This window comes from Rhinolophus sinicus, linkage group LG16, assembly GCF_036562045.2.
Source record: "Rhinolophus sinicus isolate RSC01 linkage group LG16, ASM3656204v1, whole genome shotgun sequence".
Lineage (NCBI taxonomy): Eukaryota > Metazoa > Chordata > Mammalia > Chiroptera > Rhinolophidae > Rhinolophus > Rhinolophus sinicus.
Genome location: NC_133765.1, coordinates 38,416,902 through 38,429,608, shown reverse-complemented (window position 1 = coordinate 38,429,608; position 12,707 = coordinate 38,416,902). Strand labels below are relative to the sequence as shown.

Below are 12,707 nucleotides of genomic sequence, written 5' to 3'. Positions count from 1 at the left end.
AGCTTGAATTCTAGCTTTCGGAACCTGCCAACACCACCAGGGAGACAGGCCCTGACCTCTGACCTCGCAGCGTTTGTAATCTAGTAGGAGAAGCAGGGGACAGGGCTCGGGGAGAGTTAGAGCACAAAGGGCAAAACCACGGGTTTGAACCTCAGCAACCCACGTAATGTGCTGTGTGACCTTGAGCAAGTGACCTACCCTGTCTGAGCTGTAATCTCTCTCATGACAACGGGGCTGTGACAAAGAGCAGCGTGGCAACACCTACTGCATTGCCGCCCAGTATCCATTTGTTTTTCCCCTGACAGAGGCCCCTTCCTTTCCCTCCAGGTGACAACCTGCTCCCCCACCTGCGGCCCATGTGCTCTGTTGTTGATGCCAAGAGTCAGATGGAAAATGATGGCTTTGAGGTGGTTACTTCTCTCTGCTGCCCATTGGCCCTGAAGGGTGGGGTCCTGGCCTAAAGCCACTGGAGCCAACCATGCTTCTATACAGGGGCCTTCCTGGAAATGGGTCCACACAGGACAGAGCAGAGGCAAGAGAGAGAGAGACCAGTCTACACAGCTGCCTCTGAGTCCCTGGGTCCAGCCATGCCTGAAGCCAGCCCACTCCTGCCCTTTCAGACCTAATAGACCTCAGTCCCCCGGCCTTCTGCTTAAGCTGATGGATCCAACACAGTCCTGACTGACGTAGGCATATGCTGCTGTCTTCCCATTCTACAGAACTGGAAACTGAGGCTCAGAAAAGTTAAGTCGTGTGTCCAAGGTCATGTAGTTAGTCCCAGGTGGGGTCAATGGTGACCCAGATGGCGTTCCTGACCAGTGCACCGTCAGCCTACCCCCTGGGGCTTGTGGAATGCCCAGTGTCAGAGTTTCTGCGTCTCTTTCGAAGGGCTGTGGCATGTCCTTGCCCTGACAGTGAGTGCTCTCTGACACAGTGTTGTCTGTGCCTGTGGTGTGGGGAGGGGGCCATCACGCTGGCCAGCCACCCGTACGCAGCCACAACCCCACCCCAAGACACTCACCTGGTGCCGTCTGGCGGGATGTTGGTCAGGTAATGGTGCATTGTGTGGTAGAAGAGGCCCACAATGGTGGTCCAGGCTGGGGAAGAAGCAGAGTATCAGAGATGCTGGTCAACATGCCAGGTGACAAACAGGAAAAACACCAGGCCCCCGCCAGACCCCCTCGCCCAGCAACATAGACCCTCACACCCCAGAACCAGGGGAGAAGGAAGTGAGGGACACTCATAATCGTCTGAATAGAGACTCTGTGACTCTTCAACTGTGAATCTGACGGTGACAGTGACCCCCTGCTCCTCCCCTGAGCCCACCCCAAACACGCAGAGGCTGCAGCTCTCAGGAAAGCCAGACTCGCCGGAGCAGCACCCAGCCTGTGAAGGCAGAGTCCCCGCCAGTGGGGATGGCAGCACCCGCCTGCAGCTCTGCAGCAGCGAGCACGTCTGCACGTGGAGCGTTTACAGCAACACTAATGCAGGATGTACTGGGGGTGGCATTTGCCAGCTGCCCTTTGTGCCTTTGGCTGGGACCCCTGTCTGTTATATGACCACCTTGAAATGAGTCACGTATTCTGTTGTTTGTCCCCACAGCTTGGAGGGTGTGTGTGAGGAGCAAGCCATTAGCCGACTCCTGAGTTCTCCGGGGACATCTGTTGACCATGTTAAAATTTCAGGAATGTATTTAACAATTCATATCACACCACGTGCCACGTGCTGGTGTAAGGGCTTCGTTCATTTAGTTCTCACAACAGTGTTATGAGACAGGCGCTCATGTGGTCCCCCTTTTACAGATGAGTAAACTGAGGCACAGCGGGCTCAGGGCCAGTGAGTGGCTGAACCAGGACTCGAGCCCGGGATTCCAGGCACAGACTCGGTGCTATCTGAAATGCAGGTTCCCCGCCTGCACCCCAGTTCTGGCTCATTAGGGTGCAGTGGACTTGGAGTCAGCTTATGAGTGAACATCTCAGGAGCTTCCCATGATGCACTTTGTGTTCCGAGGACAGAGCCGCTCCCGCAGGAGCAGGTGAGGCCCACGGGCAGCGCCTCAGCCAGGTGCCAGCTCCCAACCCTCCTGAGCAAGAGCCGTGGCTGCGCCCTCCCCGGAGGCCCAGGTGCACTCACCTTGACTGTGGAAGGCCTCGTGGGGGATCTCAATGTAGCTGCGTCCCTGGGCCGGGAAGCGGTAGTGGGAGGAATTCATGGAATCAGGCAGGAGCTTGGCCACCGAGAACTCTGAGAGCAAAGCGAGAGCAGCGCGTCAGTGCCGGCCAGGCAGGAAGTCGGCTGCAAACCCCTCTGCGTTAGCTTTTTTAGCAGAACACACTCCCCCGGGGAGTGTAATTACCTTCAGAAAATGAGGACCTGAAATAGTGAGTGCAGGGGAGTAACTGCGACCACGTAGCTAACGTGTCCACCTGGCCACACCCTGTGGGGGTCTCTCTGCCTGAGGAGACCCCTCCTTCCTGCGGGCAGCCCCCCAGTTTTCATCACCGAATGTGTTCGGCTGTGTAATGAGACCCCTGGGATGAGGGGCTGCCCCTCGCCAAGCTCTGGGGGACCCGGAGACACAGCCAATGGGAATGCCTGGGTCATTTGTGTTTTACACATCAGACAAGTGTCACTGCCTGGAGGCAGCCATCCTGGCAGGCAGGCCCCACTGACACTAGCCCCTGTGGGTCAGTTAGCTTGTTTCCAGAGTCAGCTCTAGTGACACAGCCTCAGCAGCACCACGCTCCCCACAGAAACTTAAGTAGAAGGGCCTGCCGTCTGCTGGGGTGGTACAGTGTGACAGTGACCCCAGAAAAGCAGGTTCAGGCCAAGCGTCCAGCTCGCTTTGCACCTTTCACCCCACAGACTCTCGAAGGAACCACGGCTGCTCGACTCCCGTTCTGAGCTGAGATGCTGGTCACGTGACACGACTCTGGCCCCCGAGTCACTCTCAAATGCTACACGATCCCATGTGCACCTCACAACTGAACACACCTGCCCTGATCTCACCGTGTCTTCCCCTGACTGTAATTTCACATACGACAACAGAGTCTGGGAAGGTGGAGCAGGTTATCTGTGCCCGTGGTGTATGAGGCACCGTGTGTGTGTGCATGTCTGTGTGCATGTCCCAGAACCCGGGTCGAGCGGTGCCGTCCACAGGAAAGCTGCCCTCGCGTGTCTCTGCCTGCACCACCTGTCCGCGCCGCCGACCTGCCGAGTACCTGCCATGGACGAGGAGCCCATGATGGCGACCTGGGGCTCGCTGGCGTGCAGGTTGGAGGAGATGTGGCTCATGACGACGTCCACAGTCTCTATCAAGCCCAGCACCACAGTGTTGTCCTGAAAACAAGACGACAGGAGGGAGAGTGAAGACGGACCTCGCTTAGCAATCTGTCCAAAGGAAGAAAGACACCCAGCGTCTGCCGAGTCATCGCGGGCCGTGCTCTGTCCTCACAAGGCCAGGTGAGGAGGAGCAGGGAGAGTGCCAGCTACCCCATTTCACAGACACGGGGGGACTGCTGAGGTCACCCAGGACAGCCAAGCTCCTGGAAGGTGGACGCCGGTCACCCAGGCTTCTGTGCCCGCACACAGGTCGCAGCTCTGCTCTGAACACACCGACGAACCTCAGCAAGTCTGTGACCTGCCCCCACCCCATCCCACCGTCCCACAAGGAGGGGACTAGCCACCTTCAGCTCATCTGTGGCACAAGGACACCAGCAGTTTCATCCTCTTCTTTGAAGGTACGAGGTGCTTTGGAGGTGTCAACACCCACAATTGTCTCTGGCCTCCTTGCTCTGCCTGCTGCTTCCCCTCCCCTCCCAGTTCACAGTTCAGTGGCCACACGTTCACTCAGGCTGATTATCCCTCCTCGTCAGACAAGGGTCTACCAGGCAGAGGCCAGTGGCTGTTAATCTCCCTGTCACACCCCTTCTCTCCTTCCCACCTTATGAAAAAGCATCTAGCTGCTGCTAAGTGTCCTTGGCTTTCTCTCACAAACGCAGGCTCCGTGAGAATCGAACCAGTGGGGAAGAGAACACTGAGGCCAATTTTGGGCATTTTCTTTCAGGCCCGTAGCCTGATTTCCATCAGCCAAACACAGGTGAGCACGTGAAATCCTGCTTCCGGCACGCGGCTCCGCAGGGAGCGGCCGGTCCGCACCTCGTCTCCCATGCGTGTGAGAACCTGCCTAAGTCTGAATCCTTCCACGGTTATTCATCTTTTGTGGAGGAGCATTCAGAAAAAGTTAATTTAATATGTCTGCACGGGACTTCCCCAGCCGTCCTCAGGGGTTCCCCAAGCCTCAGCCCGGCACACTCCGCACCCCTGGAAATCCTGAACACTTGAGGGTTGTGCCTTTACAAATGAATTTGTTTCTAGGTAAAATTATATCCTTCTTACATTCGTGACCCTTTTCCTCCCTTTGCCAGTGTTAAGTTCAATCTCATTATATTTAAAAACTGTTCAAATAAAAATTAATCAAATGTAAACCCTTGTGCAAGCTCGTTTATAATGAGAGAACAAGATGTCACTTCTGCCTCAAATGGGCACATATTTTTTAAAGGTTATCGGGGGTCAGGTTATGAGCCGTCTGATATCATTACACGCGTGTGGCTGCGGCCATTCTAGGCGAGACCGTCACGAGTCCACCTCAGCCTTCTCCACCCTCACGGGCAACCCTGGAAGTCAGTGTTGAGACAGACGTATCAGAAGGTGGACAGAGCCGGGGTCCCCAATCAATCACTGGGTGGAGAAGAGGTTCCTCTGACCCACTGGGGCTTTGCCTGAGTGAGAAGTGACTGTCCATTGTGCTAAAGCCACTGACATGCAGGGTCTGCTTGTTATTGCAGCCCAGCGAGCGGAGCCCGACTGATGCAGCTTTGCAGGATACTTAGTGTCGTCGGGAAATGTTCTTGACTGAACTAAGGAGCAACAGGTTAGGTCAGACACACAGTCTATCTGTAGAATCACTATACATATAAGTGAATTAAAAGCCAGATGGTAAGAGAGCAATGCAAGAGTGTTAACAGTCATTACTTCTCGGCCTTAGGAGTTCAGCTGACTTTCACTTTGTATATATTTTTTTATGATCTGCATTTTCGAGCATCTCCACAACATAGTCACTTGTTTTATTTTTTAAAGAAGTAAAGTCAATAATTTTTTAAAAGAAAAGAAAAATTAGTCCCCTCTCCTTTCTAATTACTCAAGTACAGAAGAGAAGCTTTTTTGTTTTTCACTTATAATCGTGAAGTACATTGTGTCACACGTTCTACCTTTTCCACTTAACCTAGTGATCTGTAAACATCTAACGTGTTTTTATTGCCATTCAAGGACAATGTGATGGTAAAAAATGGGTTATTAAAACGATAAACAAAGGTCACCCCAGTGTGCATTCCTCATGAAGAAGTGTAGCCACTGCCCAGCTCGGTGCTGAGGACGGTGACGTGTTCCCGAAGCTCACACAGCTGCCGAGACACACGGAAGACGTGGCATTTCAGATCAGCTGGGACACAGTCAGAATGAGCTCTCACATCCCAGACGTCACTACTGAGAGACGTGTCCTTCTTACGGATGCAAACTGGGCCGTGTTTATGCCTCTACTAGGAAGACAAAATGTTTCCCCAGGTTCATATGTTTGAAGATCAAAATGTTCTTTTTTCTTACCTGTGACACAGCAGTCCAACTGGGCAGCAGAAGAACCTCTCCCATGGTGTTTAAGAAGGTCTAAAAGCAGACAGAATGACATTGCTTAGAATGCATCCTCAAGCCTCAAAATCACAAGACCTGGTTTTCCACTCTATCAGCCACGGTAACAGAGAGATGTGGGTGACTGAATTACCCCCATGTCACAGACGGAGACACTGAGGCTTGTACAGGTTAAAATACTTGCCCAAGGACACAGAGCTGGGGGCCCAGCCAGGCTTGTCTGAGCCCCCACAGTTCAGAACATACTGTGACAGCCTGTTTCAGACTGAAGGGCCCATCTTATCCTCTCAACCCTGAGCCTCTTGGAAGCGGGAAGTGGTTCTTGCTCACCCTGTATCTCTGGAACCCAGCAGACTCTCTGCACAAGTGACTGAACCCTGAGAAGTCTAGCTCACTCCTGTCACCTGGGCAGGACGTCCTGCATTACCACACACATGCTTTTCCACATGCTTCTGCGGTGTGTCTTCGGCAAGGAAACCAGAAGGAATTAAGAACGGTAAAAAGCTGGACACGGTTCTACACACGTCGGGGCCCATTTATTCCCCGCTGAGGTGAGGCCCACTATGATCTCCTCTACGATGGAGGCAGGATGGTGTCAAGTAACGTGGCCAAGGGCATGGGGTAAACAACCGGCAGAGGGGAGTTCTACCCGCAGTCAGACCCTGGACACCCAGCTCTTAACCCTGACACTGGGCTTTCGAGGTGAGACAGTTGCCAACACCCCTTCTCCGCCCACATCAGCCAAGAGCCCTGGTGCTGGGACAGAACATATCACGTGCCCACGAGCCCAGGACCCACCTCTACGTTGACCTGGGAAGTATTTGGAGGACGATAAGAAGAGAGAGCCCCTGATGACACGGTGCCCTCGCGCACAGCTTTAGGTAACTTTGGGGTTCCCGCTGAGATGTGGGTCACAGTTGGGCTCATATTGGTCCACGGCCCCAAGGCGAAATCTGCCCCAGACCCCACTCCACCTCCTACCTGCTTGCCAAGGGAGGCAGCAGAGTTTAGACAGGAGTTGCCAACCCAGTGACCACAGGGCCAGGTGGCTGCAGAGACGGCCAGACTGGCAGGTAGGGAAGCAAAGTGCAGAGGGGGTCTCCTCAGAAGGGGGTCCCACTGAGCTGTCGGTGGGGCTGCAGTGGCCACACTGTCTGCTTGTTCCCGACAGGCCTGAAGTCCAGATTTTATACGAAAGTTCCGAATTTTTTTTTAACTCCGTGTGGGTCAGACAATACACCAATCAGCTGTGCTCTGGCAGCCGTCCCCAAGCCACCAAGCACAGAAATGCACAAGCCTTACCTCAGCGAGATTCCGTGCTGTTTCCTCGAACAGGGCCTTATTGGGTAAGCTGAGGGACACGTTTTGCAGGTAATTCAGGACAATTCCAGGACTCTGGAAGTTTTTTCTCTCCTCTGTCAGGTTGGTTATGATGGGATGGTAGGCATCGGTGGGCATCTAAACAAAAATCAGCGATGTGAGTTTCTGCTAAGAACTAAAGTCAAGACATGCTATCCAAGTTCAATGGCTGACATGCCTCTTACCCCAGAATACTAATGCTAACAGCACCTGCTACATACCAGGCACGTGTGGATATGTGACACATGTTCACATGTCACCCTCCCGACAACCTCATGAGAGATGCACCCACGTGATAGATGAAGTGAAGCCGGGGAGACATGGCAGAAACAAGTGGTGGGACTGGTTCAAGTGTCCGCACACTCCCTATTATGTTACTGCTCTCAAGGAAGGGACACAGATTCCAGAGAGGAACGTTTTCTGCACGATGGATCCCTTCCTCAAGAAGGGAAGAGGGGGGACACAGAGAGAAGCTGAGGGCTGGAGGAGGCTGGGCCCTCCTTGCTGTCTGCCCGCTGTGCCACCTGCCCCAGGAACTACCTCAGTGCTCATTAGGCCACCGGCCACCAGAAGTGAGAGTTTCCTCGTCAGCCACTCTCAGCCCCAGGTCTCAGTACCATTAGCTTCTCCTCCATTTTGTGGGGCTTCCAGACATGATACCACCCGTAAGAGACAGCCAGACTGTCTCCTGGCGTTTCCACAGTCCTGGCACAGAGTCCAGGCACAAAGACACCACCACGAGGGGGCAAAGGACACATGCGTCTGCTCACCAGGGTGTTGGCTGCGGGCGTCGTGAGGAAGCTCGGTGGTGGTGAAGACAATGCAACGTGCTTTCCTGGAAAAAAACCAAAACGATAATGCTCAACGAAGTACTGACCCAGGGGCGCCTCTGTCATCCTAAGGAAGTTCCGTCCTTGTTCAAAACCCAACCAGCTTCAGACATAAGTCAGGGAGCCTGGGGGTGGTTCTGGGCAGGAAAGTTTCTGCAAAGACAAGGGGCTAACAAGTCTGCTTAATGGCCAGGTCGTATGAATTTCCCATGTCAGTCAGGTTTCCATTTGTATCCTCAGTTGCCTTTGAACACCCTTCACACAAGTCACCACATGAAAAGCTGACGTTACACAAGCTTTCACCGATTTCAAAGACATAAAGAACCAAAAGAAATGAACCTCTTCAGTGGCGCCTGGACTATTCAGAGATAAGAGACAGTGGGCCAAACAACTCATCCATCAGACAGGTGAAGCAAGACCCCAAAAAGTGGTGGGGGACGGCCCTCCTGAGCCTTCCTCCCTGTGATTCCAGTAATTCTTCCTATTCAAGACTTGATTTGGCTAATTGTGAATACTTACAAATAGTTAATTATGCATAATTTGGTTAAGTGTGGGTAATTACTGTGGGCAAAGACATCCAGGACTGCGGATTCAGCCATGACGGGCTGTTCTCTGACCGTCGGCCACCAACTATTTCTTCGTGTTCCCCGATGAGAACACAGACTTAACTGATTCTCGCCCTCATTTTGGGGAAATCCCTCAAGGTTGCTGTGGGTGACCTAGAAGTGACCTCATCCCCTAGTTGGCCCCAGGAACTGACCCCTTGGGGTGGGGCAGGGCTGTGCAGCTGCTGGACGGTGAAGGTGTGACGCTGTGGGGAGAGCCCAAAAGACTGTTCTCCAAGTCCAAGTGACGTCCAACCGCGAGTGCCAAGGACTTATCAAGGTCACGTCATGGGACATTTAACTCATGGGAGTCCACACAATAAAGTCAAGGACAATACATGTGTCCAGAGATCTGCCTGCCATGAAGATGACGACTACGTGAGACAGAAATGAGGGCGTGTCCTGTCCTCCGTCCAGCTCAGTGCCCAGGGACGTGTTCCAGGAGCATGTGACTGAGCCCAGCGTGTGTCCAGGGTCTGAAGCACGTGACTCTGAGCACAGTCTGCTACTTCCTCTGGTTCTCTGCAGGCACGGCCACCACTGAAGTGCAAAGCCAGGCAGGTGCTCAATGGTCAACACTCTGCCTTGGTGTGAATTTCACAAGGTCACCCATTTGGACAGATCCTCAGAAAAGGGGCCTGTGCTAGCCAATGGGATTAGAAGAGGGCGCCCACTCTGGACAGGTCACTGGCAGCCCCAGCCCCAGATCCTTGAGCAAAGAACAGGTCCTCCTGCCCCTGTGGACACAGCCCCACCGGGGCCCTGGGCTGGCCTGACACAGGCTGGCTGTCAGCCCCCGCTGTCTGTGTCAGTGCAGCACCCTCCAGCTCTGCAGGCGGGCTGAGTGACGGTACAGGGAGCCCCACCCAGGGCCTTCCCGGAGACGTCCCGGTCACTTTTTCTACACATGCTTTACATCAGAACCAGATCCCCAAGTGACATGGGGTTCCCTGGGTCCACTTCTGACTCCGCAAAGGTGTAGGGCATGTGCTCCCTGGGACGCTAAGCGTTAGTAGAACACCTGTCCTCGACCACCTGGAGAATCGGACGTGCCCTCCCCGGTGCAGAGGGCCAGGGGAACCACACACATGTCAGTAGCAGAGCCCTCCTGAAATGCTGCCCTGTCTGCGTCCCTAAGCCCAGAAATGTCCTGGTGACAAGGTCTGCTGTAATAGCTACAGGAACCAGAAACAATGACATCAACGCAGCAAACTATCAGGAAGGCAGGATTCATTTAAGGCTTTCCAAAACGCAATGACATCTTGGTCATTTCGGAGTGACAAATCTCTGACTCCTGGGCAATACAATGCAATAGATTGATACCTTTTTTCCTTCTAAAGGACATGATATTTTGTCCTATGTCACTTCTGTGAAAGGGAATGAATTTCATTTTCTTGGTGAAAGATGGAAAGGCCAGGGGCTGCCCTGGACACCGGCTGGTTTCGTGTGCACGGTGGCTGCTCCCCCCCTTGCTCCCACCCCTGCATCTGAGACCAGCATCCCTGGGCGTCCTCCGTGCATCTCAGACAAGGCTGACCCCCCTGCAACATCAGGGTGGACGTGACCCAGGCTTCCGGCATCAGCGTATTCCACACCCAGCCAGTCACTGCACCTGGGAGCACATGGCCCCATTTGGGCAGATACAAGACACAGCCAGCACTGCTGGAGGACTCAACAGAAGGGAGAAGCTCCTTGCTTTCTGCTGAGGTCGCTGGAGGGTGAGGATGTGACCCTGGAGGGAATGGAAGCCATCTTGGCACCACAAGAAAGCAAGGAAGGCAGGGTCCACAGCGGAGCTCCCTGGGGATGTCATTTGGGCAACTGGGTTAAACCAGTTCTGAAGCGGCCTCCTCCCTGTCATTTGCATTATATGAGACTAAAAATGCCCTTCTTGGCTTACGTCGTTTTCATGGGGGTTTCTGTCACCCAGTGAGTAGGGTCCTAACAAGTGAGGGGCTCCGTGTCTGCCTGGGGACGTGCAGCCCAGGTCTGAACCCCGCTGCTGGGGCTGTCAGTGCAGCAGCCAACCGAGAAACGTGCAGGCCTCCCACTCGGGGACTGCTGTGTTTGGGCAGATTATTTCATGTAAAAGGGACAGTGCGTTCATTTGTAAATGAAGATGAACGTGGGGGACACACAGATACTAACTTTAACAGCAGCCGACATGGATTGGAAACGTGCCTGAACGGGCATCGTGCCATCAGCCTCACGGTGTGTCTTCACAGCCCCCGGCAGAGAAAGAGCGTGATTTTCACCACTTTTCAGAGCAGAAAGCTGTGGTTTGCAGAGCTCAAGACACAAAGGTCACATGCTCCAGGATTCCATTTACAGGGAGTGTCCAGAATAGGGAAACCCAGAGACACAGAGTAAGCAGTGAATCCTGCAGAGCAGGTGCTCACAGCGCTGGGTTCCCTTCAGGGTGATGAGAACGTTTTGAGACTAGAGGTGACAGATGCACACATGTGAACACAGCCGGTGCCACCAGACGCTACACTGCAGAGTGGGTGGGTTCATGTTACATGGGTTTCACCTCAATGAAAAGAGAAACCAAAACATGACTTCCCAGGTCCCATGGCTCCTGCTGGCTGAGTGAAGACTCCAACCCAGGACCAGCTGCCCCACAGGTGCCTGGTCTGAACAACCACCCTGTGCTGAGCAGGGAGGGGAGGCCCGGCTCCATGAGGGCCTGCCAGCAAGTCTGGCACGTGGGGAATGTTTGTTGATCAAATGCACCAATGGACCCGGAACATCTGCTCCCCAAAGCTTTCTACAATCATCCATCACACAGACCTCAAAAACTCCCTGATATCAGGACAGTGTTAATCTCAGGAAGTAAATTGTTACTTCCTCTACCCGAGGGAGCAGGTATTCTATGAAAAGCCACTGTATTTATGAGGTTCTTGAGGACGCATGTCATGCCCACAGGACTTACTGCTGTATCAGGAGAGTCGGGAGAAGAAAAAGGCTGGCAAGGGGAGGTGGCACAGAGGGGCCCCAGGAGCAGAGCCGGGCCTGGCCCCGCCCTCCCCCTCACTGACCGATGGCTGCCATGAAGTACATGGTGATCTCGTCCGGGGTCAGGGCCCGCTCCCAGACGACGAACTCATCGAAAGCTCTGTTCTCGTAGCGCTTGGTCTGGTCCTGCTCAGATCCTATCACGAGGTTGACGCTGGGCTCCCCGTAGGCGTGAGACACTTTCCCATTGGGGTCTGAGGTGCTGAGGGTCCCATTCACGTAGACTTTCAGGCCCTCCTTGGATTTCCACGTAAACAGGACATGTGTCCAGTAGGGACCTGGAAAGGCAGAGATGGCTGTTCTGAGACGCGCGAATGAACTCCCCGTGGGTTTGTTTTCCCACTTTCTCAGCACATCCCTCTTTCTTAAGATGATTGGTCCCTGTCACCTTTGGTGAGTCCTGACATGGGTTGTGATACAGCTCTTCGGAGCACAGGAAGGAAACCATGCCACCCTCACCATTCCAGAAGCAGTTCAAAGAGACGCTTTGCTGTTTTAAATTCGATCCTCAGCTATTTTAAATTAAAATGAAATAATAGCCAATGGTCATAACTTGTTCAGAACATGTTTTAAATCTTGCCTGGGTCATCGCAGTGCAGCTCAGTAAAACTGAGAGCCTGACCCAGCCCACAGGCCAGTGGTACCACCGTGTGCTCTGATGTAGGACGTGTAACATTGAGCAACACGGTGGCACCGTGGCAGGTGGGGCCACTGTCACGGCTCGTTCAGGAACCTCCATTACTGAGCTCGTGTGGTCACTTGTGTCTCTGGCCTGAGAACCATGTCCACCAACCAGAAAGATGCTCATCAGACTTTGCCCCCCAAAGGGCCCCCCTCACTCCGTGCGTCTTGTGTTCAGCTGTCCTCACTGGGATGAGCTGGGTCGCCCTTTCCCAGGACACATATCCTTGAGCCAGGCGTCATCTTGGCTCACCAGCAGCTACATCAGGGCTGTTTGCTAAGATCCTGCAACTTTCCAATTCTGTCCGAAGTATTACTGCCCTGAGTCTGAAGCAAGAATAATGAATCCCTCCACTGAACAAAGAATGTGCTGCCGGCAGAAATGTCTCCAGTCCTCCCCCATTTCCCTGGGTGGAAAACAGGCGGGGCTCAGCTGGCTTTGCCTTAAAGCGCGTTCAAGAACCTGCTGGGTGCCTGGTACTGTGACAGCCCACGGGGCACGGCGCTGAGACAC

At 53.7% G+C, this 12,707-nt stretch overlaps 1 protein-coding gene across 2 annotated transcripts in view; it reads right to left on the bottom strand.

The window, feature by feature from the left end:
- Positions 1 to 12,707, bottom strand: part of ADGRD1 (adhesion G protein-coupled receptor D1) — a 99,518-nt gene that overhangs the window by 59,138 nt on the left and 27,673 nt on the right. For both annotated transcript variants that reach the window (XM_019748811.2, XM_019748812.2), the window contains 7 exons: positions 11,536 to 11,790; positions 7,833 to 7,897; positions 7,006 to 7,161; positions 5,662 to 5,721; positions 3,222 to 3,339; positions 2,134 to 2,244; positions 1,022 to 1,097 (listed from right to left, as the gene is read on the bottom strand). In XM_019748811.2, the coding sequence (XP_019604370.2) occupies positions 1,022 to 1,097; positions 2,134 to 2,244; positions 3,222 to 3,339; positions 5,662 to 5,721; positions 7,006 to 7,161; positions 7,833 to 7,897; positions 11,536 to 11,790 (841 nt within the window). The remainder of the gene's footprint in view (positions 1 to 1,021; positions 1,098 to 2,133; positions 2,245 to 3,221; positions 3,340 to 5,661; positions 5,722 to 7,005; positions 7,162 to 7,832; positions 7,898 to 11,535; positions 11,791 to 12,707) is intronic.